The 24,990-nt window shown below is 39.1% G+C and overlaps 4 protein-coding genes across 6 annotated transcripts; 2 read left to right on the top strand and 2 right to left on the bottom strand.

The window, feature by feature from the left end:
• Positions 1–2,712: 2,712 nt before the first annotated feature.
• oip5 (opa interacting protein 5) lies at positions 2,713–5,836 on the bottom strand. The gene is made up of 5 exons (XM_046871110.1): positions 5,439–5,836; positions 5,251–5,317; positions 3,403–3,525; positions 3,076–3,157; positions 2,713–2,926 (listed from the first exon to the last, which is right to left on the bottom strand). The coding sequence occupies exons 1-5, from the start codon at positions 5,659–5,661 to the stop codon at positions 2,819–2,821; spliced, it is 603 nt and encodes a 200-aa protein (XP_046727066.1). The 5' UTR covers positions 5,662–5,836; the 3' UTR covers positions 2,713–2,818.
• A 134-nt stretch (positions 5,837–5,970) lies between these two features.
• Positions 5,971–10,784, top strand: nusap1 (nucleolar and spindle associated protein 1). Its single transcript, XM_046871086.1, is given in 14 exon segments — positions 5,971–6,181; positions 6,867–6,926; positions 7,116–7,274; positions 7,357–7,501; positions 7,632–7,715; positions 7,790–7,902; positions 8,446–8,496; positions 8,589–8,746; positions 9,196–9,266; positions 9,269–9,346; positions 9,455–9,568; positions 9,760–9,865; positions 10,434–10,471; positions 10,474–10,784. Coding segments are annotated over 14 exon segments (1,299 nt in total). The 5' UTR covers positions 5,971–6,106; the 3' UTR covers positions 10,521–10,784.
• ndufaf1 (NADH:ubiquinone oxidoreductase complex assembly factor 1) lies at positions 10,675–13,652 on the bottom strand. Its single transcript, XM_046871097.1, is given in 6 exon segments — positions 10,675–10,974; positions 11,307–11,381; positions 11,459–11,644; positions 11,884–12,161; positions 12,164–12,414; positions 13,495–13,652. Coding segments are annotated over 6 exon segments (1,089 nt in total). The 3' UTR covers positions 10,675–10,833.
• On the top strand, positions 13,575–23,374 carry rtf1 (RTF1 homolog, Paf1/RNA polymerase II complex component). Of its 3 annotated transcripts, none has more exons than XM_046871073.1 (18): positions 13,575–13,747; positions 15,988–16,098; positions 16,217–16,367; positions 16,486–16,690; positions 17,603–17,723; positions 17,856–17,967; positions 18,087–18,225; positions 18,523–18,700; positions 18,894–18,976; positions 19,125–19,212; positions 19,368–19,475; positions 19,842–19,919; positions 19,999–20,120; positions 20,198–20,255; positions 20,356–20,433; positions 21,454–21,552; positions 21,761–21,878; positions 22,345–23,374. In XM_046871073.1, the coding sequence occupies exons 1-18, from the start codon at positions 13,664–13,666 to the stop codon at positions 22,449–22,451; spliced, it is 2,040 nt and encodes a 679-aa protein (XP_046727029.1). In that variant the 5' UTR covers positions 13,575–13,663; the 3' UTR covers positions 22,452–23,374. The 3 variants fall into 3 exon arrangements, with proteins under 3 accessions (XP_046727029.1, XP_046727019.1, XP_046727010.1); XM_046871063.1 differs by having other exon boundaries at positions 18,084–18,225; positions 21,764–21,878; XM_046871054.1 differs by having other exon boundaries at positions 18,084–18,225.
• Positions 23,375–24,990: the final 1,616 nt, after the last annotated feature.

The following is a 24,990-nucleotide window of genomic DNA, read 5'->3' as shown; positions in this document are numbered from 1 at the left end:
TGTGTGTGTGTGTGTATATATATATATATATATATATATATATATAATGTGTGTGTGTGTGTGTGTGTATATATATATAGATATAGATATAGATATAGGCCTTCCTGGCGGCTCCATCTTTAGCATTCTTCTACCAATATACCCTATGTCCCTCCTATGCACATTTCCAAACCATCTCAATCGGGCCTCTCTCACTTTGTCCCCAAAACGTCCTACATGCGTGGGCTAATAAACTGATTTCTAATCCTGTCCATCCTCGTTACTCCAGTGAAAACCTCGATATCTTCAGCTCTGCTACCTCTAGCTCTGGCTACTGTCTTTGTCAATGCCACTGTCTCTAAACCATACAACATCGCAGGTCTCACCACAGTCCTATAAACTTTCCCTTTTACTCTTCCAGATACTCTTCTATCACAAATCACTCCTGCCACTCTTCTCCACCCACTCCACCCTGCCTGCACTCTTTTCTTCACTTCTCCAACACACTCTCTGTTACTTTACAATGGTGCAACCGCACCACTCCACTGCCCTCCCTCTCATTCACAGGTAAACATGAACAGAAAAGGGCTCAGAGCTGATCCTTGATGCAGTCCAACTTCCACCTTAAACCAGTCTGTCATTCTTACTGCACACTTCACTGCTGTCACACTATCCTCATACATGTCCTGCACCACCCGCATACTACTCTGCCACACCTGACTTCCTCATACAATACCACAACTCCTCTCTCGGCACCCTGTCGTACGCGTTCTCTAAATCCACAAACACACAATGCAACTCCTTCTGACCTTCTCTATACTTCTCCATCAACATTCTCAAAGCAAATATTGCGTCTGTGGTGCCCTTCCTCGAGTTGAAACCATACTGCTGGTCACAGCCTCAGCCTGGCTTCCACTACTCTTTTCTATAACTTCATGGTGTGACTGATCAACTTTATTCCACTGTAGTTCCTGCAGGTCTGCACATCTCCCTAGTTTTTAAAAACTGGTACCAGCACACTACTTCACCATTTCTCAGGCATCCTCTCACCTTCTAAAGTTTTGTTGAACAATCTGGTTAAAAACCTTTCTCATCTTTCTGCCGAATCCAATTCTGTTTTGCCAACCTTTTTCTCTTTTATGTACTACTGCACTTCCACATTCCACCACCGCGTCTCTTTGTCTTCCTTTCTCTTTCCAAATGTCTTGCCAAGTACCTTCGTTGCTGTCTCCCTTATTACTTCTACAGTTGCCCAATCATCAACCACCGAACCCCTGTCTGACCTCTTCCCTGAATCTCACACTACAGTCTTTCAGTCCTTCAGGTTCCAATATCTTACTCTTTTTTCAGTCCTCACTCTCCTCATCTTATTCTTCACCTCCAAAGCCATGCTTTCAGGTTGCATCTCCTGCATAGAATACAGTCCACCTGGGTGCACCTTCCTCCGCTCTTATACATCACCCTATGACCCTCCTTCTTTATTATGTATGTATTTCCCACTGCCATTTTCATTCTTTTAGCAAAATCTACCACCATCTGCCCTTCCACGTTCCTCTCCTTAAAGCCATATCTACCCATCTCCCCCTCATCATCTCTGTTCCCTTCACCTACAAGGCCATTGAAATCAATTACCAATCTTCAATTCCTCAGTACACCATCTACCACTTTATATAACTCACCCCAGATTTTTTCCTCCATCTCACAACCCACTTGTAGAGCATAGACACTGATGACCTTTTCATCAATGGTGTGTATAGATATATACACACAGCAAATTTCAACCTGGACATCAGGTTAGAACAAAGTACAGACATTAAATTCTGCATGAAACTGAGCAAATCTGCCACAGAGATGTTTGACACGACGTGCATTTGACATACTGCCAACAAATAGTTTGAGGTGTTTTGACACACACGGTCTTCAACAGCTGAAGAGCATCATTGGAAGACGACGAGAGATCATGAAGACCTTCCATAAACTCAACCCCTGGAAATGTCTATTATTTAGTATTGCACTTTAGTAAAGAAAAAGTACTTCCTATCTGATTACTCGATTACTGAAATAATCGATAGCAGTAGCCCTACTAACAATTTGGTTTGGAAATGTGCTTTCCTACTATGGCTGTAGCTAACAATCATTTTAGTTTGCGAGTATTCTACCAATTATTCCATCGATAAATCAGATAAAAAGTATTTTTTCTTCATTAAAGAGCAATACTAAATATAAGAGACAATAAAACAGGTAAATTAACAAGTAATTTGTTTTCTTTTTAGAAAATTTTACATTTCATTGCTGAAATTGCATAGAATCTCTGTGGAAACTACACCCTTTTAGTACATTTATTTACCATATTACATCAAAATGCAAATATAAAAATGTCAGATTATTCTAAAAAAATAAAAAAAAGTAAAATAAATTAAAAAAATAAAAAGAAACACACCATACAGTGTTTTCTTTATGTTTAAGTTTGAAATGATCTCAAACTTTGGAAATATCCTATCGTTTTCTTTATTTCTCCTAAACATCCAACATTTCTGGTGCATTCACTGGTAAGCATGTTGTCAGCCTGGAGTTTGAAGCTGTTGGTGTATGAATAAGGACTCCTCTGCTTCATCTGTCCTGTTTTCTCCCATCTACAGAAATATTCCCAGGTAATGACAGTTTTCCCCCAAAAAAAAATCTTCTGAAAATTCACATTCACCCAGTACGAAGAGATTGTATGTAACAAAAAGCTACAATTTGAATATTTTATTTGATGAATGTACAACATGAATTATACTTTGTAATAACAAACAACAAGAACATACAAACATGTATATGGGAATCTGATTCTGAGGCGCTAATCAGATATAGTGGAGGACAGAAGACTGCTCTTCCCCGGTTTGTCAACCCAAGTGTCCTTCAGAAGGTTCACCTGCTTCAGCTGCCCTTCCAGGTCCTGTTCGATCTGTATGGACAATAGGTACAATATGCTGACATGCAGCAAACTTTTATACCACTTTGACTTCATGTTTTTAGGCAAGTGCTACTGCTGTTTGGCAGCTACGTAAATGAAAAAGAACAAAAGTCTAATCTCAGCATGTCGTTCCTCCTCACCTCATCGATGCTTTTTCCCAGCAGTCTGTGTTCAAAGCAGAGTCTGGAAGCTTTCACAATTATGCAGGTTTTTAGCATGTAGCTAAAGGGTGGGAAATGAACACCGTCGGTTATTGCATAAAACAAATTGTGAGTAGAACAGGTATTTAAAGGGTAGTTCTATAAAACATGTGATAATGTTGAGTACAGTTAGCAAATGAAGTATTGGTTAGCTGGATAACATTAGCCAAGTTAATCAGTGCACTAACGTTACAGAAGTCAGTGAACTCAAAGGTGAAATTTGAAGGCGTGCTGTAATTTTACAGCAGTGTTGTGTTAGAGCATCACCAGTTGATGGCTTCTTTTAGCAGGAGGAACAGGCCTCTCAGATTGGACAAGTGATGTGGCGTGGAGTGGAGCACGAAGCCGACAAACCGACGACAGCCGGAACATTCCAGGGCCATGTAAGTGCTGGGTGATAAATATGACCAGAAGAAAATAAACAAGGATTAATAAGAGTTGCAAAGGCTGCATATATTAAACCCTACACAATCTCTAGCAAATCATCCTGATCGGAGATACCAGGTGGAAAAAGTGTTGACTCCGTGTCTGTTTCAGTTTTCAGCTATTAACAGTTCACTGCATATCTTGCTAAAGTGACCTCGCTCATTTTATTAATAAAGATTTACATTTAATCAATTAAAGAATTAATTTTATTTATACTATCATATAAAATAAATGAAATTAATGCAATTATTTTAATTATATCGATTAAATTGGTACAAATTAAATTAGATATGTTCTACTTATTTTACCAGACTTTAAACAACTGTCTTCATTCCTTCCATCCTTCATTCATTCACTCCCTCGATATGCAGAATTGACCGCGTACACGTGTACCGAACCGAAAGCCCTACATGCAAAAAAATGTGTTTTACAAATGTAAATTATGAATTAGTTATTAGAAATTAGTTATTTAAATCATCAAAAAAACTTTGGCATTCTGACCTTATGCTGTTAATAATAATCTTGGAATATTGTTAATTGCGAGTTGTTGATACAATCAAAAAAATTTGAATGCTTTTCGTCAAATCAAATTTTATTTTCTTGTACAACCGTGTATAGGAAACATGTTTTCATGTAAATAAAGTAGCACCTATACCTTATTTCTTTGAAGCAATCCTGACTAGGAGTTTCTGCAGGTTTGTGCACAGAAATTGGCGTCCAAATAAAGCAGGAAGAACATCATCACCAAGGCTTCAGAAACTGGATTGTATTACACCAGAGAGGAAACTAGAGCCTTGTGATGTGGCCAGCGATGGACAGTAACAATGTAAATGTAATTTGTTACAGTACTTAAGTAGCTTTTTCAAGTATCTGTACTTTACTAAAGTATTTCCATTTGGGAGACGTTTACTTTAACTTCACTACATTTCAATGTCAAATATATATATTTTTTTACTAAGCTACATTTTGTGAAATGTGGATTAAAAACTTAACTGGTCAATCAAGCCACCAATCAAGGTGTAGCACATGATCTGTCTTAAACTTGTTTTGATTGCTGCTTGGTGGTATCTACTTATCAAAAATAATAATTGGAAAATAATAGCCGTAATAAATCATATGACTTTGGATATTTAAGTCCATTTGAAGTTAAATACTTTTGTACTTTTACTCAAGTGAAAGTTTAAAGGAAGCACTAATATTTAACTCAACTACATGATTGGTGTATTCGTCCACCATTGGATTTGGCCCGCCATGCCAAAATGGTGGAAATGCCATTTGAAAAATAAGAAACAGCTTCATGGTTCTCATTCAAGGTCACCAAAAAGCTGTAATAGGCATTGAGCTCTGTTGTACAATAAATTGAATTGTTTCTTATTGTACTATCAGAACATCAAACTGCATTACTCTGACGTTCATTCGTTTGGCAGACGCTTTTCTCCAATATGACTTATAGTTGAGGAGACAACAACATTAGTGAACAGATGTTAACAGATGACAGAGTAATGATTTCTGTTGATTTCATTGCTTTTTAAACATTATGATATAAATAAGTGGATGAATGGCAACTTTTTGGTGCAATGCAACATTTATTGTCCCCAAACATGTTTTGGAACTTCCTAGGAAAAAGTCCCCTCTGAAATAGAGTATGATGTGAAACTAGGATGTGTTGTGCATGTGCAGATACTTTACCATAATTTAAGAGGACCTTCTTTGCTCATCTCGAGCTTTCCTCTCACTTTGACAGCCTTGCTGATTTCTGCACACAATTGGATGGAAATGGATATAAATAAACACAGTGCTGTAACAACTCTCAGAGCTCATATCCTGGGATGCATAAAATCCATCGGGGTGTATAAGACTTTCTACAAATTACTTACTCAGACAAATGATGGATTTGAGGCTCTTGGCTTCCCCGCAGGCTCCTAAAGAGTCCCCCAGCACCATGTTGCACTTCGATTGTGCGCAGTGAAAAACCGAGCACTTTTCATACTCCACATTGTGCTCCATGGTGTCCTCCATGTCCTTCAGCTGAGTCGAGATCATGGAGCTCTCAGTGCTACTGTCACACGGATCGCAATCATTCAGAAAACTTTTTGCCATCTTTTTTTATTTGCTTTCTCCAGAGCCTCCACGACACCTTCTACTTCCTTTTCGAACACGCCTTCTACAGGGCACGGATCCCAACACACAAATCGTTGTGCGCTACATAGTACTCACGTAGTGCGTTTGAATAGCGGAGAGCTGAGCTGTTTGAGATCCGGCCGGGGAGGGAGGCGGGGTCTACTTGATATCTATTCACGCCACGGGCCAATCACAGCGCGAAAAAGAGATGTGCTCGGTTTGTATTGGAGATAGTTAACTGACGTCAGGAGCAAGAGAGCCAATGAGATGGGAGCGAGGCTGTTTTTGAAAATTTCAACAATCCGGCGCGTGCTGGAGAAACAGTTAGTGTTCAGAGCAACGGTTAACGTTTCCTATACATCGGTCTCGCTGTTTTTTATTAATAATTTCTTGGTAATTTCATCCGATTATCTTCTACCGAAAGATGGATTTAGACGCCATGAAATATGCAGAACTGCGGCAGCTCGCCAAGAGCGTCGGTTTGAAAGCCAACGTGAAGGTAAGCCGGTTATTGTACTCGATTAATCAAGCTGTATGTGTGCAGTAAATAAATATCATAATTTGTATGGAGTATGTGCTAGTAATTTAATGCTAACATTGACCGCCTAACAGCGTAACACAATAGAAATACACTGACCACCAGAAATAAACACACTGCTTATGTCTCGTGATGGTGATGGTTCTGGTGAAATGTGTTTGGCTGACCGTCCATAACGAACATCAGCATCACAAGTTCTGAGACTGACAGGAGTCACAATAGAAGGATAAATACAAAAGATTCATAAAATAAGAGCGGAATACTTTGGGCTTTAGTTTTTTGTGCAAGGCATTGTTCTTCTTGTTCAGCTTTGAAATAGGATATTTAGATTCATGGGTGACTGCGAAATATTTGTGTGTGTGTGTGTGTGTATATATATATATATATATATATATATATATATATATATATATATATATATATATATATATATAGAGAGAGAGAGAGAGAGAGAGAGAGAGAGAGAGATGGATTATGTGTATATATATATATATATATATATATATGTGTGTGTGTGTGTGTGTGTGTGTGATATATATCTATATCTATCACACACACATATATATATATATATATATATATATATATATATATATATATATATATATATATATATGAAAAAGGTTGTCTGTGCTTATTTTTTTAGGCTGATAAGCTTCTGAAGGCACTGCGGCTTCATTTTGAACAGCAAGAAAGCTCGGAGAACGTAAGTAAAGTTGTCCCAAATGGAAATATAAATGAAATTGTGAGTGTCAGTGCTTATCTAGGGATCTCTAAAATGATTGCTGCCTCCCAATTGCACTAGATCAAGTGTAAAAAGGATTTATTTAATTTAAATGCAACGACTCAATGCAGCATAATGAGTTGTTACCAAGCTACAAATGTGCCACCTCAGGGAAACATCGCCTCCGATGATGCACAGGTCCCAGAGGAGGCAGCAGCCGAGCCTAAAGCCGTGACTGACTCGCTGGTGACCACACGGCGTGGAAAAAAACAGCAGACCAAGAGAAAGCATTCTGGAGATGGGGCTGATCTGAATCCCATACCTTTTCAGGTGAGTGTGACAGGATGTGCAGTGTCACAAAATTCTTCAGCTGTGAAAAAAAATGTAATTTAAAAAAAACGTTTGATTACAGGATGACACCGAGTTGCCCAGAGAGGAGGAAGAGAACGATGGGAGTAAAAGGAGCTCCAAGAGGAGGAAAGTGTCCTCTCCCAAGGTCACTGAAAACAAACCTGAATCTGCTGAGGATGACGTAGTCATTCAGGAGAGCAAAAAAGGTGGGTATGAAGCAAAAAAAAACTAAAAATAGAAGCCACAGCTGATTTGATGTCACTTGCTGAATGTTTTGTTAATACAGATGTTTCTATTTTTTTGCTTATTTATTTATATAATTTTTTAAACACACAGGTATGGTAACAAAGACCGCAGGAAAAATTCCCCGTCACGAGGGTCTGATGAAGAAGAAAGCAGCTCTGAGGCCGACCACACCAAGTAAAGCCACCTTTCTTTATTTACACAGTTTGTATTGTAAAGTGCCCCGTGTTAAAATTCTTAAAATTCTCTAGACTTCAAGAAACTTCACGAGGCGCATTTCAGCAAGATGGAGTCCATCGATTCCTATGTGCAGAGAAAGAACAAGCAGGTGGAGGGGCTCAGGAACACTGTGAAGGACCTGAAGGTTTATCTCTTTAATTTGTATTTATTTTGCACAAGCATAAAATATATCCAATACAAAAAAAAGTACAATTTATATGCTTTGTCGGAGGAGACAGAAAACCCAAAAGGGCTAATTTAAAGCCTCCACCTACACTATTAATAAAAAAAAATGTAATTAAAGGAAAAAATAATTATAATAACAAATATGCAAATGTGAATGACTGCAAATCAATTGTCAAAACCCATAAATAAAATACTTCTAAAACAAATAAAGTGCATAACAATAATAATAATAATAATTACAAAGCAACACTAAGATGATCCTTTGTACATCTTTTGTAACATGTTAACTTTTTTTTTTTTTTAACATCATAAAATTGAAGAGTTACATGACTGTGAATTTGCTTTAGAATGCATTCGGAAAAACCTCATTGAATATCAAACATGAAAACACAGATTTGAAAAATATTTCTGAATTGCTGTAGTTCAAGATGTATGACCACACGGTCAGATTATTTTCCTATATCATACGCTTCTTCCTTAACCAAGTGTGGTGTGATTCCAGGCTCAGTCAGAAACTGGGATCAAGAAATCAGCAGAGACTAAGACTCGCACTGTAAGTGCAGTTTCTTCACTTTTCGTGGTACACACTCTTTAAATAAACGTTTCTGTGTGTCAAATCCACAATTTCCGTGTACTTGCTTGTAGATGCCTCCAGTCCACCGAGCCTCACTCTTCAGCCCAGGAGTTCAGGAGAAAAAAACGCAGAAGCGCAGGGTCACTCAGGCTCCTGCGAGGAAGTCAGTGATGAAAGAAAGTGGCCCTTTCAGGCCATCCATCCTCTCAACCAACAAGATCAACGTCAGGTCAGGAGCATGAGATTAATAGTAGAATTTGACACTTAATGGATTTTAAAGATACTAATTGCTAGGTTGGATTGCACATGCCTATAAAGGATTAATGAACCAATAATTTTATAATAATAATAAATTAATTAATAAATGTAATTGTATAATTAACAATTATTAACTATAATACTGTATAGTGCTTCTCGTGCTGCACCCAGTCTCGCATGTAAAAATAAAAATCACGTGGTATCGGTAATTCGCCTCTAGAGGCCGCTCTTGTAATGACTGAGAACCTTCTCAAACGCTCCAGCAACGAACACAACCTGGAAAAACTGTTGGTATGGATTTTTGCAACAGTCAAGTATCAATTGGTGAAACCGACGAATCGGTCGACCTCTAGTTAATACTGGGTACAGAGTTGATGGTCTAAAGAACGCGTTCACATAGAGATAATTGTTTCTTCTCAGGTTTTCTCAAGCGACACAAGACAATGAGCACAAGCGCTCTCTGATAAAGACCCCGGCTCGGATGTCTCCGCATTTCCACTCACACCCATGTCAGGCAGGAAGTCCGAAGTGCGCGTTAACAAGAACGCAACTTCTGTCAACAAAACTCCAGGTCGGAGCAGTGTGTATATATCAATACACACACGCACACCATGTGACTTTCTGCTCATGGTTTTTTGCCGCAACATCAGAGTAACGCCTGCATTTTTTTCTTCCTCAGGTTTAACCCCATTCGTCTTCAACAGCACCTCGGACACTCCGGCAACCAACAAAAAGAATACCTTCGATCTGAAAGCCAGCCTCTCTCGCCCTCTCACGTACAAACCCCACAAGGGTGAGGGAGGGTTTTATTTACAAATAGGGAATGCAATGAAAATTCCCAGCTGCTGAATTATGTAAAAGAGTTTTGATATGACATGTTATTAGGTTCATGAAATTGCTTCTCCATATGCATATTATATGATCTTCTATCTATTTCTATATCATCTTTTTTCCCAAATTATTTGTTTTTTTCCCCATGCTTAGGAAAACTGAAGCCTTTCAGCAGCACACAGGAAAATGCAGCACTGAACAGCTCTCAAACGCTTCCTTCTCACCAGAAAAACTATAAACAGCACCAGGTGCAGACACGGTGAGTAAGACACCGAAGGGGGAAAAAAAACGCACTAATGCGTGGGGAATAAAGGTTGGCTGGTGGGGCGCCGTACACAGCAGGGTTTATATTTCTTTCATTAGTCTTTATTTTGGATTTTCTCTATTCAAAATAAAGTACATACGCTCAAAGCAACCACAAACAATATCAGTTAGGGTATCTATAACAACTACACTTATTTTTCTTTCTCTATATTTTTAAAGTTGATGCTAATGTTTTTGATTTAGAACGTTTTAATAAATTTAGACCTTTTTATAGACATTTTAAAACTTAAAGTATTTCTTCACAATTTCCAATGCACACAAGATTTCCTGATCAACAGTGTCACTTTCTTTCTTTAAAGCTGATTAAATATACATTTGTTCCAACGTATTTATTCATAAAACACATGGACGATGTGAAATACCCTCTGGCTCTTCTAGCAGCTCTTTAAAAGTCAAGCCTTAATTCACCCCTTTTCACCTTGGATTTTTGTCCTGCCCCAATTAAAACTGTCACGTTGTTAGTTCTTTTGCTTAATTCTGATCGGATTCATTCTCTATAACAGAGCCGAACGTCGTGTTAAGCAAACAGAGGACCGGAAGCAGAAAAAGAGAAGATGCTCGGCGCCAGACGCGGACTGGTCATGGCTTAATGTTCCTGTTTTCTTTCTTTTTAAATTCTATGTTTAAACTGTACCTATTCGCACCTTTTATTTTTTTATCACTTGTCTGTCATTTTTCAGTGTTGAGCAGATTGTGTTTGTATTCCCATATCCTTGTTTTAAGAAAAAAAAGACAACCAATCCCTTTGTATATAAAGTAGTCCGGATGATTTAATGTTTGAGGAATAACATTGTTGTCGAGGTGTTAAAGCTCTGGTTTTTATTTACTATTAAATGTGTTTTTTTTTACTATTATTTTCATGTGTCAAAAGTTAATGAAATCGAACATCCAAGTGTTACTCTGTTACACTTCCGGGTTCCTCTTATACAGTTCGTAAGCAAACTCCTCGGTGTGAGCGTGTTCGTTACACACCGCGATAAAGTCGATTTCTAACTGGAAAGGTCCGTCTGCTTTATCTCCCAGCGTGAATCCCAGAGAGTTCACCTGAAATACCAAACCAAATCATGTTACAATTTAGATGTGACCTGCAAATCTTTAGACAATACAAATATTATAATAAACTGTAAATATGATTGGGTTTATATTATATCTCTTTCATGACTAAACCCATATACTATAGTGCTTCAGGACTGGTTGGTCAGTAACAGCAGCTCTGACAATACAGCAAGTCACAGGTTCACATTAACAGATAATAAATGTGTAATCACTTATAGGAAGCTGTTTATTAATAGACGAAGTCCCCTACAGTCAGAGCTAAAGCTGTTATTTGAAGTTTTCTGGAAGGATGCTAGAAATGGGAAGAAAATCCATCAGACCTTGTCTAACCAAAGTTCATGCTGGTCATCTTGTATTCTTCCTCGGCTTGAGAGGAAAAATTTTGAAAAGGGGATCTGTCAAAGAAAGAGAAAAAGGAAGTATTTAAAGTATATAAAGTTATTAGACATAGATTTATTGACTTGAGGCACACCTTAACATCTTGCCAGTATGGACCCCCTCGGGTGTACAGGAAGTAGCTATACATGTCATCTCTCTGATGGGAGAAGTAGGTCTCTGCTGAGATGTTCACCATCCATGGCCTGCCATCTCCACGGATACGCAGATACAGAGTGTTAAAGTTCGACCAATCGTAGTGCTTCTTCCGGTCAAAGGAAGCCTAAAAAAACACAGATGCAGTTCAAGAAGAGGGCCATCATGACTACTCTAGTTCACTTCCAGCTGCTGGGTTTCCACCATTTTAACTAAAACTAAAATTCAACATTTTGCTTCTAATTGTGAAAAAAATTATCCAAAACAAAGAAAAGTCAAATCTGAATTAATACACCTTTTATTAAAGTAGTTTTTAGATCATTTGTGGTGGTTTGGCTCTTCGTAATGAAGGGCCGGAATACTAACCAGAGGCTGTTTGGAGCGCAGGGTGCAGTATCCACTGTAACGCGTCTCTCCATCTCGGGGTGGGGTTGAGCATAGAGAGCCGTACATCATGCAGGTGGAGTTATTCCTCCCCAGCTTCAAATACACCTCACTCCGGCCGCCAATCTCTCGGTCCGAGGTGACTGTCCACTCACTGAGTAACTCTGGGCCACGGAACTCCCACAGCACACGCGTCTGCTCCAGCATGTGCACCTCTAGGGGCCGACCCTCGGGGCCCACCCAGCGCTCCATGAACTCGTCTTCAGCAGCCCAAAGTGCTTCTTTACACCTTCTACACCTTTTGAGAAATCAAAGCGCATCTTCTGCCAGGGCCATCGCTTGTCAGGAGCCTGGCCTGGTCTGCGGTAGTCCCGCTCATACACGTTCCTGAAGTTGAGGGAGACAGTAACAGGGATGTGAGGCTGAAAAAGATACCTCCGGAAGACACTGGATTTTTTTAGTATCCTTCCTGAAACAGCCATATCCTCTGAGCTCAAAGCATTCAAAAGTCTTCTGTAAAGGAGAAAAAAGAATGACTGACAGACTGAGCAGGTTTGCAGTCACTACCTTACATCTAAACAAGGACAGCAGACCAAAAAAGTGCAATTTGGTTTGAAAGAGGCAGATGTAGAGGACATTGCGCTATAGAGATGGATGATCCGCTGTGGCGACACCTAACGGGAGCAGCAAGAACAACAACGTACAATTTCACACCAGTCTTAAATTCCCCCGTTTGAATTAAGGCCTATTCTGTTTCCTGCTCTTTCATCATTTACACACGAACCCTAAGCAGTGCTTAGGATCTGGCTGTAATTACTCATAATCTTACGTGCTCATGTTAGTTCTCACTCTCCAGTGTTCTGTATTGTTTAAAGACTATAATCACACACTTGATATCACCCAAATGAGGATGGGTTCCCCTTTTGAGTCTCAAAGTTCCTCTCAAGGTTTCTTCCTCATAACATCTAAGAAAGTTTTTTCTTGCCACAGTCGCCACTGTTTGCTCATCAAGGAAATTATCGTTCACCATAACTCTTAAATTCTACAAATTAAATAAACTTTTACTTACTTTTACTTACACGAAAGAACAGCGATCAGTAAAGATAGTGTTGTTATACTGTTATTATTCACCATCAATTTAAAATAACGACCCAGGAGAAGGATTCATTCTAAGAAACATCCTGACATTTATGTTTCTGTGAGCTGCCATTACAGTCCGTATAGTAAAATGTCCGTATGGAAACAAAGTTGTGCTGCAAAACGGCCCTGTAAAGTGTGGAGGCTCGAGTGTCATTATAGACATAAAATACATTGAAATTTTATAAAATCTAGTTAAAGCATTATCAATAGCTAGGTGTTGGTATTACAAACAAATTATTTTAATAATTAGAATTGATTGTATTTATGCAGGTAGTGTGGTTTACAAAGGTGTATAACACCAATGAAAATGATTAATAAAATTATTATTATAGTTCCTATTGTTATAGATGCTTTTTAAATGAAAATAAAAAATAAATGTAAACATAAAACCGTAAAATAAATCCTTGGGGAATAATTAATGGAAAATAATGAAGGGATTTAATAATCACAAACCCGTTATGGTGTGTGTGAGAGAAAACAAGCATAAACACGTAACGCGCATGCGTGGGTTTTGTTTTTACTAACGCGCATGCGCAGCGGACCTCTCTAGCGCCGCCGTTTCCGATCGTGTCCAATAAGCACGAAGGCAGACGCCGCGGGTAGCTTAGCATCCAAGCTAACCATGGTGAACGTAAAGAAACGGAAAGGTCGGGTCGTTATTGATTCCGATTCAGAGGACAGCGCAAGTGATGACAATTTGGATCAGGTATCAGACATGGACATGTTTCTATTATTTAAGCTTTAACGCAAACGGGGCTGAGCGAGCGCGGGCTTAACTTGGGTAACATTAGCACGGCCGTCCATGCTAGTATGTGCTTTTTTGTTTCTATTAAATCCTACCCGTAATGTGTACGGTCTGCTTCCGGAATCTCTGGCGTCACAACGCTAGCTGCTCTGTGATTAGTTGGGTTCTAGCTATAGTTCGGTAGATTAAACCAATCGTTGTGCAGTAATCGGGAATGTCCGCTAATCAGAATTGAGTGGGCGGGTTTAGTGTGGAAAACAAGTGGGAAAGATATTTGCAGCTAACGCAGATGAAGAGTGCTGGCGAGCTGCTCAAAAGGCCGGGCTATTTTATTAAAAAGTCACTCCGACAAAGCATTAAACGTGCACAATAACGAGCTAGTCCATGATTTAATTTGACAACAAATCACAATCCACGTGACTAAAACCATTTTATCTTGTGCTTGTAGATATCGGATGTTAGCTTTCTAGCTAGCGTTCTTGCTAGCTAGCGTGCTAGCGGGTTAGGTTTAGTCCTGTTCGCTTGTAAACATCACGCAGATGAACCGCGACACGAGGTTCTCCTGGGATCTGTATTTTTCTGTACTTTAGGAGATGAAAAATAGTATATTTACATTAGGATTTCGGAACGTGGCAGGTTTTTGTGGGGTGTTTAAAACTGAACGCAGTTTAAAGCTGAAAACCTCATCAAATCACTAGATTTTCACTTGTGATTCAGTCTCACTGCTTTCCTCCTCCATCCTGCAGTGACCTGCAGAGAAATAACTTCAGGGGCTCGTGGCATGATTTCTCCAGACCTTTCGTTATCCCGCTCTTTGCTATGTCGGATTTCCCCCCCAAATACCCCAGCAGTGTTGGTTTAGATCGTTTTATTCTGCTGGATGATGATGGTTATGATGGAAGTGCTTAGCTTCCATCATGTGTGTGTGTGTGTGTGTGTGTATGTATGTGTATATATATATATATATATATATATATATATATATATATATATATATATACACACACACACACACATGTCTATATATAAACTCATATACACACACATATATATATATATATATATATATATATATATATATATATATATATAGTTGTAAAACGAGGATTATCCGCCTGGTACTAAAAACACATCTCACATGTTCACTCTGGTCATTCAGCCCAGGGTTCAGGCCATGCCCTGAATCTGGATACCAGTAATGCACAAATCCATCATGCATTGTGGACATGCTCTGTACTCGCTAGTTTCAAGGAGCATAAAATCTCACAAGTTACTAAATATAACTCCTGGAATTCTGGCTGCTTTTATATTTGCTTGTCTGAACTGGGCTAAAATATATCCTTTTGGTTTGGTTTCGTGCTGTACCTAATTTACCAAAAATGATAGATCCAGAAATCCATTATCTACTGTCCAAATCTCCCAAACAAAACACACATGCAGCTTGTCACTCTGATGCTTTTGGCCTGAAAAACGCACAAGTTCTCCTGAAGTCTGACTAACCGACGTGCTCTATATTTTTATCGTCTGTGATGTTTCCTCCTATTTATCTTGCATCACTTTTGATGATGATAAATGTTTTTAAAAGGTTCGTAGCGTAAAAATATAGGCTGGGAATTTTTTTGCATTGCAAGAGCAGATTCTTAACCTTAAGTGTGAAAAATGGGGTGGTGTTTTGTACTTCTTTATTGTACCAGAACATTTTGGTGCTCCCTCCTTTATTACACTGAGGTTTCATGAGGTCCAGAGCGCCTCTTTAAATCTGTCTTGTCTTCCCAAACCATAGATGATGTAGGAGAAATACTCGCGGTGTCTCTGGGGTAGTAAACTTCAGCGTTACTTTGTTTTCTATTCATCGGCTGTTAAATTTCACACAGAGTGTTTTAGGAAAATTAGACACTCCATGCAAAGCCATGGATTTCACCGAAGCCGCGTTTGGTGAAGTGAAAGTGGATCTGAGGGAATGACGAGAAGGTGAACTCTGTTAAGGTTATTTATCAGCGACGTTCTTACTAAGGCTTCTGTGATTCAAGTCGGTTCTGATTGTCTTGAAAATGAAGAAGAAACTCTGGCTTAACTCTGTGATCTGCCACCTTTTTCTAGCATTTGTGGTTTACTTTTTTAGAGTGACTTCTACAAGAAAGGGACACATGTTTAAAGAAAAAAATCACAGTGACTCATTTCTTTGTCAAAACTTTTTGAAGGAGTTGCTGAGTTTGGCCAAGAGGAAGCGTGTGGACTCTGAAGAACCGGAGGAGCCTGTCGGCAAACCCGCAGCCTCTACAGACTCCGAGACGTCCGACAGCGATGATGAGGTACATCACAACATCCTCGTTCCAAGAATCAGCCTGCCGGTTGTCTCGAGGCAGTTTTGTTAAAAATATATATATATTTATAATGTGTGTGTGTGTGTGTGTGTGTGTGTGTGTGTAGTGGACTGTTGGAGGCACCAAAGCCAAGAAAAAGGCAAAGCCTGGTAAAGGGGCAGACAAGAAGAACCCTACAAAGAAGAAAGTGAGCAAGGCTGCTTCCTCAGGGAGCTCGGATGGAGACAGCTCCGCAGAGAGCTCTGCCCCAGAGGAGGGTAAGTGGGTAATTTTTAAAGAAATCTCAAAGCTTTTGTCGTGTCTCCGAATTAGAATTTCGTTGTTGGAGGAAGCCGATTTGTTCACACAGTGTCTATGCCACTAATAATCACACAGGCGAAGTATCCGACTCCGAGAGCAACAGTTCCTCTTCGAGCTCGGATTCAGACTCGTCCTCGGAGGATGAAGTGTTCCGTGACGGGTACGGAGACGATCTGATGGGAGACGAGGAGGACCGGGCAAGGCTGGAGCAGATGACTGAGAAAGAGAGAGAGCAAGAGCTTTTCAACCGTATTGAGAAGAGAGAGGTGCTAAAACGCAGGTGAGGAAACACACACACACAAAATATATATATATATATATATATATATATATATATATATATATATATATATATATATATATATATATATATATATATATATATATAATATACCGTAATTTCCGGACTATTAAGCGCACCCATATATAAGCTGCACTGAATTTGACAAAGATTTTTATTTTGAACATAAATACGCCGCACCTGTCTACACTGAAACTAATGAACTTTACACAGGCTTTAATGAAAGACAGTGTCTGTTACACGGCTTGTATCTAAACAGTAGCCTACCAAGAAAGTCATTGTTCACTGTCTTCCTCCTTCCTTTCACAACAATTTTCCTCCTTCCTTTTCACAACAAGTTTTTCTTTTGGCATCGTCGTGCGTTTAAAAATCACCATCGGTGAAGCTTTTTTCCCGATGTCATGCAGCTCAGAACACAGGTGAAGTGTTTTTTCATGCCCGGTTGTTTTCAGCGTGACGAATGATTCGCATTTCCTGTAGACAGTCCGAGTGAGCGGCAGGTCAAACATCAGAGGAACGTCATCCATATTTATGATGTGGTGCAGCCCGATTCAGTGGGAGCGCGATTTACCTGATCCCGTTCGGCAATTTCATTGGTCTAATGTTATGGGGCTCAGTTTTTTGGCTTGAAGCTTGTAAAACCGGGAAAAACCCATGGAAAATCCATATATTAGCCGCTCCATTGTTTAAGACGTATGTAAAACGTGGGGAAAAAAAGTAGCGGCTTATAGTCCGGAAAATATGGTACATATAAATGTCCACGCTCCAACAATACTACACTTTTATCATATTATTTAGTAAACTAGTGTGCAGATTTGGACGTGACCGCCGGTTCTGAGCCTTTCGTCCAGATAAATTTGTGACCCAGAACCTCTCTTTTGCTAAAATTAGGTTTGAAATCAAACAGAAACTAAAGACCGAAAAGAAGAAAGTCAAAGAGGAAAAGAAAAAGAAGAAGCAAGAAGAAGAGCAGGAGAAGAAAAAGCATTCTCAGGTTACAGACACTCAGGTGGTGAGTGGATTTGTTTCTCGACTCCTTCTCACGGAAATCTGACCATCTTACCTTTCAAGAAGGTTTCTTTTTTTTAAAAAGAAAAAAAAAAAGAATTATCGTTGTTTTACCTGTCTGCCGATCTTCATGTAGGTGATGTCCCATAATAAAGAGAGGAGGTCAAAAAGAGACGAAAAGCTGGATAAGAAGTCACAGGCCATGGAGGAGCTGAAAGCCGAGCGAGAGAAGAAGAAGAACAGAACAGGTTTGTGTTTTTTTTTTTCTGCTGAATGTTCACAACGATGTGTCTTGCAGTCTGTCAGAACCAACACGAGGTTAGTACACTGTGCATATTTAAAAATTCAACCTTCACCCCCTCAGCAGAGCTCCTGACCAAGCGGCAGCCGCTGAAGGCCAGCGACGTGTACTCCGACGACGAAGAGGAGGAAGAGGAAGACGACGATAAGTCCTCAGTAAAGAGCGACCGCAGCTCAAGGTTGTCGTCCTCCGATGAAGAAGAGGAGTAAGTATGGCCTAAGAGGAAAAAGTCTACACACCCTTATGAAATTGCAGGTTTCTAAAATGTATCAGGGTTTTGTAGGTTTTCTTTTGTATTTAAAATGTGCCCAATTGTTGAATATTTATTTTCGATGGCCCGATTTTTCACATTAAAAATTCAACAAGTTTGTTCTAATTTGTCTTTTATATTTAAAAAAACCCCTGCGATTTTGAAAGGTTTGTGGACATTATATATCTATTGTAATGTGTGTTATACACAAGCTATGAGTGTCTCCTTATAATTCCATCTCCTCTCCCTCAGGAAAGAGGCGACGCCACCTAAGTCTCAGCCGGTGTCATTGCCCGAGGAACTGAACCGCATCCGTCTGTCACGTCACAAACTGGAGCGTTGGTGTCACATGCCCTTCTTCGCTAAAACGGTCACCGGGTGCTACGTACGCATCGGCATTGGCAACTGCAGCAGTAAACCAGTCTACCGGGTACGAGCGACTTCCTGTTTCGGATAAAGATTTTAAATTTAATTCAAATTAAAGTTAAATAAAAAATTTAAAATATCGAATGGTTTTAGAACGAATTGAATACAAAATAATTGTTTATATTATTCTATACGTTTCGGTAGATGTTTTCTAAGTAGTACGTTCTATAGCTGAGGTGTTTGCATGCTGTTTCTAGGTGGCTGAGATTGTAGACGTGGTAGAAACAGCAAAGGTCTACCAACTCGGCTCGACGCGAACAAACAAAGGGCTGCAGTTACGGTAAGCCGTCAATCAGACACACATTAGATACAGTTGAGTAGTGAGTTACATCTTGCATGTGAAGGAAATAAAGGGCTTATAAAATATAAGTGTACAGTCATTTTGAATTGGAATTAAATGCACGTGCAATGGTGTGTTTGTCCAAAAGACACGGCAACGACACCCGAGTGTTCCGGCTCGAGTTTGTGTCCAATCAGGAATTCACAGAGAGCGAGTTCATGAAATGGAAGGAAGCGGTGAGTGAGGTTTACTCATATGTTCAGTTTTTGTCCCGTTTGTGATGCTGTTGTCATAGTTTCAGTTTTCTGAAGCGTCTCAGATTTTACTGGGCGAAGGGCGTAGTGGAAGGTGTAATAGGCAAACACGCGTTACATTTTCTCGCTCGTTGCAGATGCACGTTGCAGGAATGCAGATTCCTACCCTGGATGAAATCGCTAAAAAAGAGCAGTCCATCAAAGAAGCTGTGAACTACAAATTCAACGACAAAGACATTGAGGATGTGAGTCACGGCTTTATGTCCCCCTACTTTCTCTCTCTTTCTCTTTCTCACTCTCTCTCCCCCACCCCCATCCAATAACAAAGGTATTATTGAATGGTGACTAAGTTTAATTAATTTTTATTTTATTAAAGTACTCTATAGAGCTAGTATGATATGAATTAAGAGAGATTTCCAGTTCCCTGATTGTTCAATTTATCAGTATTTTATTAAAATAACCTGGATTGTGTGGTGTTGATGGAGTGTGTAGAGTGTTATCTTAAATCCCACCTTCCTCAAGTTCAGTATTGCCATTGTACAAAATAATTTAACAAATTATCAAAATAACTGCTTTGAAGAATAAAGTGATGTTTTGTGCCTCATTAACAGATAGTGAAGGAGAAGGACCGGTTCCGAAAGGCACCGCCGAACTACGCCATGAAGAAAACGCAACTCCTCAAAGAAAAGGTGACGGTCGCTGAAGATTAACGGTTTATATCATGCTTAACCTGAGCTGGAGGTGTAAACGTGTGTGTGTGTGTGTTAGGCAATGGCAGAGGACACCGGCGATGGCGATAAGGTGAAGCTGTTGCAGGATCAGCTGAACGAGTTGGAGGAAAGAGCTGAAGCATTAGACAGACAGAGAACTAAAAACATCTCTGCCATCAGGTAAACGCACACACACACACACACACACACACACAGTCTAGGTGCGTTTCAGTAACACCATTTTTTACGCTTCTTAGTTACATCAACCAGAGGAATCGTAGCTGGAACATCGTGGAGTCTGAGAAAGCATTAGTGGTACGTCCAGGTTTTTGTTTTGCACACTGTGTGAGCGTTTGGTCACGGAAATGTCCAGGAATGTCACCCTTGTTCTCCTTTATTTTTGTTTTTCCCACAGGCTGAAGGTCAGAACTCCAAAAACCAGCAGATGGACCCTTTTACCAGAAGGCAGTGCAAACCCACTATGGTGTCCAATGTAAGAACTTTTTCTGTTTTTCTTTTTTATCGTTTTCTTTTGTATCGTTTTTATCCTGTCTTCTTTTTTTTTAACAATGTAAGCGAGTCCTTAAGAAATGTATAAGGGATAAAACACTTTTTTCTGTTAAAGGCAAATGATCAAGGGTAAGTTTCCTCTGTTTCCTCTCATACAACATCGAAAGTATGAAAAAGGAGTTTTTATCTATAGTGGATTACTTTTGAAACTGGTTAGTGTCCCGTTCTCACAAACGCTATAGTGGCTATAAATTCGGTCATGAAGAGTTAGAGCTTTCACACAGACACTGCAGGTTCCTCCCATACAACTGCATATCAGCAGTTACACACTAATATAAACCTACGATTTGCATCTGCACTTTATACACAACTAATCAGTGGCTTCTGACCAATCACATTCCAAGATATTTAATGTATATTTAACCCTTGTTGTGGTGGACAAACTTGCAAAGAGCACCAGGTGATAAGTCCCGCTGGATAGACCGAGCACTCACGCGCACACACAAACTTTCCAACAGGGGGCACTACTAACATTTGTAGAATGCTTGATTACATGGTGTAATTACTGCGCAATTCAAAAATGTCGCTATGATTACAGTTTATGGGGAAAAACTGCTACAATAAATAAAGGTGGGAGGAAAAAAAAATAAAGCTGATGCTGCAAGAAAAAAACCAAACAATGAATCAATCACCTTTTATGTTAAAATCAAATAATTGTGTTTTTTTTTTTTGTTAGTTTGTTTGGTTTTTTTACCAAATCTGTGACGTCCCACATTAAATTAACATTAATATCTGCTATATTTTTTTACAGCAGTTGAATTTCATGGCTTTTTTAGTACAGAGCAATAAATGATGCTAGAAATTTTGAACAATCAACAAGCTTCATAACTGTTTTTCTTTCTGCTGATTCATGATTTTCAAGTTCAAGTAGGATTTGTCATTTCAACCATATACAGTTCAGTACACACTGAATTTATTCATTTATTTATTTTGAAACCTCCAGGCCAGAGACCCTTCTGTCCACGCTGCTATTCTCGCCCACCTTAATCAGAAATACGGTTCGGGCTCCGGACAGGACAACTCGCAGCAGGTCAACAAACAGGTAGGCTGAGAAAGAATTCCACCTGAGCACCCAGTCATAATCTACTAATGATGTCATGCATCTTATAGGTTTTTACACTGTTTTATCTCCTCACTGCTCCTGAAACGGTGTAAACCATCGTTTTCTAGGACATTTGTGTTCTGAATACTGGATCCATAACAACCTAACCTTTATCAACACCATGTGCATGTGTGTGTGTGTTTTAAAGCAGGGTACGTTGAACCCAAGAGACAAAGATGTCACAAAACCTAACAGCGACCTCTCGGAGGACCTGTTTAAAGTCCATGACTTTGATGTCAAAATTGACCTGCAGGTCCCCAGTGCTGGTGAGTGTTTTAAAAGATGCACAGATGCTGCCGTCTCGTTTTCAACAAGATAAAACATAGACTGTTTATCCAACATTACTTATGCTAAAGTTTGTGGACACCTGACCACAAGATTGATTTTTGAGCATTCCACATTTAGTCCCCATTTGCTGGAACTCCCACTCTTCTGGAAAGATCTTCCACTAGATTCTGCAAGTGTGCTTGCAGAGATATGTGTGAGATTCATTCAGCCACAATGGTGTTAGTAAAGTCAGGTATTGATGTGAGGAGGTCTGGGGTCTTGTCTGGCTTGGATTAAAATCTGATTGGCTCTTAGATTTTATGATGCAATACAAAGTGTCATTTGATCAGTAATCAGAGTTCAGTTTGTTTTTCTGCTCTCTTTCTTTGCCTTAAAACTAGATTGCATTTATTTTTTTAAACCCAGATATGTTCTCAGTTGTTTGTGTTTGAATGTGTACTGCAGAGACAAAGTCTTTGTCAGTAAGCTCCAACTCGCTGCCGGTGAAAGACGGAGCCCCTCGACGCTCCCTGAACCTGGAGGACTACAAAAAGAGACGAGGCCTCATCTGAAGCTTCCAGCTTCCCCCATCAAACCCCTGCATGTGTTGGTGGACTGCACCAGGGAGCCCAAGGCTTTCTCTCTCTCTCTCTCTCTCTCTCTCTCTCTCTCTCTCTCTCTCTCTCTCTCAATCTCAATCCTTGTCCCCTGTGTGTGTGTATATCAGGCAGGTAGAGAGAATGAGAGTTTTAGATTAAATGAGATCTTGTACACATGTAAACCTGTGTGTGTGTGTGTGTGAGTGAGTGAATGAGCGAGTGTGCATGACTAGAGCAAGACATCCATCCGACATGAGACTTCAAACTACTTGCGCAGTTTGTGTGCGCAAGTCTTCTGGGGGGAAAAAAAGAAATTAAATATGTAAATCCTGTGAAATGTGGCGGCTTTTTGTTTTGTTTTTCACTCATAGCCGTACTTTATAGGAGAGAAATTGTCCACTGGTTAATTTATACACAATTACCTGATGTTCTGTATCTCTACTATTATACTTTTTTGTTGTTGTTAAATCTCTCCTCCAACACATGACAATGCTATTTAAATGTAGAACATGAATACTTGGGGGATTTTTATAAACTGTATTTGTTCCCCCTGAAGCTTTTTAATCCGTGTGCTTGTTTGCGTCATGTGTGTCAGGCACACTTTTTGGATTCAACCCTGGTGTCTTATTGAGAAGAATAATAAGAGACTATTAATGACGTCACTCCTGTACTGGACAAAATCACTTCAGTTGTACGTAATACTTTTTATTACATTGTTTTTGTTCCCCCTACCCCTCTTGTACTTTGGCGATCTTTGTTCCAGATCGATTATGTGACTATTATTGGTTTTTCAATGATGTCTTCTGGTCAGTTCTCGTATTCATGTGGCATGCTTTGTAAATAAGATTTGGCCATTTCAGATGAGTGCGGCAACAATAAAGAAGCACTGTTTCGTATTGGTTGTTCACGTGTGGTTTATTTCTCTCAATTCTTTTAAATTAAAACTGATTTTGAAGTCAATTAGTATTTTAGATTTGTATGGACTCTTTCTATAGGATATTTAATATTTTTTAATAGTTAATCTAAATATATTGTAGTGGTATTTCAGTGGTTAACATGTTGGACGAATGATAAAAAGGTTGTGAGTTCAAATCCCAGAATCACCAAGGGGCTCACCATTGCTAGCCTCAAGCGTTTCTTCGGCCTCAACCACTTGGATAAAGGAGAAAGTTGTAAGATGATGGAAGAAAGAAAAAAAAAAAAGAAATATAAATTACATTCTGTACATGTGTGCATATTCAAATAATATATTTCCTATTAAGGCTATCAATCAAATAAAATATTTAATCGCATGATTGAGTTAATTCACAATTAATCACAACTTGTCTACCACACATCTGTTCTAAATGTACCTTGAATTAATGCTTTTTAAGTTTTGTAATACTCTAATCAACATGGGGTGAGAAAAATATGGATGCCTTATGCAAATGTGTATGTATATTAGTGAAAATGTACATCAATGTGCATTAAGACAAAATATTGTAAATGTTTTAAAGTAATTATGGTGTTTTAAATGACATAAATCATCAGGACACTAAACGGAAATTTTGCTGTTTCCACACGGAAGGGTTTAATTGCTGGATGTGTGCATCATGGCGGATTTTGGTGCATAATACTTGGTACATCAAATGTTTACAACATACAACAAATGTTTAGTGATTGAAAGTGATTTTTCTGTGGAGTTTTTTATTTGTATTTATGTGAGTAAAGAAAGAACGTCGCGAATAAATGAGTCTTGCATCGAAGGTTTTAATTTGGCATATTTTATATTTATATTTTTAATAAAAATTGTTAAATTTAGTTCCGTTAAACTCAAACTATTTTTTTTTTTTTTACTCAGGCATCGGTAAGAACAGCTTGTTTGGGGTCCTTAACATGTTAGTTTTACTCTGGCATATCCAGGGACTGTCTGTTTTGGGGGCTTTTCAGTTCCTGGTCCACGTCAAGCAGGATTTGCGATTATGATGATAATAGAAAATAGATTTGACAGCGAGTAAACGAATTATTTATCCTTCAACAATGCCGGTGGAATTTTGAACTCCTCGCTTTAATACAGAGACCTGATCGCGGGTAACGTAGCTGAAAATAAAGTCATTTTTTTGAATATATATATATATACACACACACACCCGAGCATCGGTGTTAGGCTTTCAAGCGCATTCGAGTACATCACGCCTTCTGTGTTGGTATTGGTCAGCGCGGTTCCTGATCTTCTTCCGATTGGCTGGTTTAGCTGTCTAGTCGATGAAGTGAGCGTCATTATCAGATGCGAGCCAATAGCAGAGCAGGGGGCGTGGTTGTCGGAATACGGATGCGGAGAAAAGTAAAAGAAGCTAGGCATTGATTAGCACAATACCTACTGCTTTGTTAGTTGTTTATTTGAATTGTTGTGCATTAGATTAAAATGGCAGTGTTGATTGTATGGAGGTCGTGATGAAAGTTACCGGTTCACACCTTTTTATTAACCTTATACAGTCAATTACAAAAGTATTGGCACCCTTAAGGTGTATAA

The sequence above is a fragment of the Silurus meridionalis genome, chromosome 2 (genome assembly GCF_014805685.1).
Source record: "Silurus meridionalis isolate SWU-2019-XX chromosome 2, ASM1480568v1, whole genome shotgun sequence".
Lineage (NCBI taxonomy): Eukaryota > Metazoa > Chordata > Actinopteri > Siluriformes > Siluridae > Silurus > Silurus meridionalis.
The sequence above is the reverse complement of the archived record's forward strand: the minus strand, read 5'-3'. Positions and strand labels throughout refer to the sequence as shown.

Excerpts from the sequence above, each read along its gene's own strand:
- oip5 (XM_046871110.1), bottom strand. The coding sequence starts at position 5,661 with ATGGCAAAAAGTTTTCTGAATGATTGCGATCCGTGTGACAGTAGCACT. Across the intron at positions 5,318-5,438 it reads CAAATCCATCATTTGTCTGA|AAATCAGCAAGGCTGTCAAA; the intron begins GTAAGTAATTTG and ends AATTGTGTGCAG. Across the intron at positions 3,158-3,402 it reads CTAAAAGAAGCCATCAACTG|CTACATGCTAAAAACCTGCA; the intron begins GTGATGCTCTAA and ends CCCACCCTTTAG.
- rtf1 (XM_046871054.1), top strand. The coding sequence starts at position 13,664 with ATGGTGAACGTAAAGAAACGGAAAGGTCGGGTCGTTATTGATTCCGAT. Across the intron at positions 17,724-17,855 it reads AGGTTACAGACACTCAGGTG|GTGATGTCCCATAATAAAGA; the intron begins GTGAGTGGATTT and ends ATCTTCATGTAG. Across the intron at positions 18,226-18,522 it reads TCCTCCGATGAAGAAGAGGA|GAAAGAGGCGACGCCACCTA; the intron begins GTAAGTATGGCC and ends CCTCTCCCTCAG.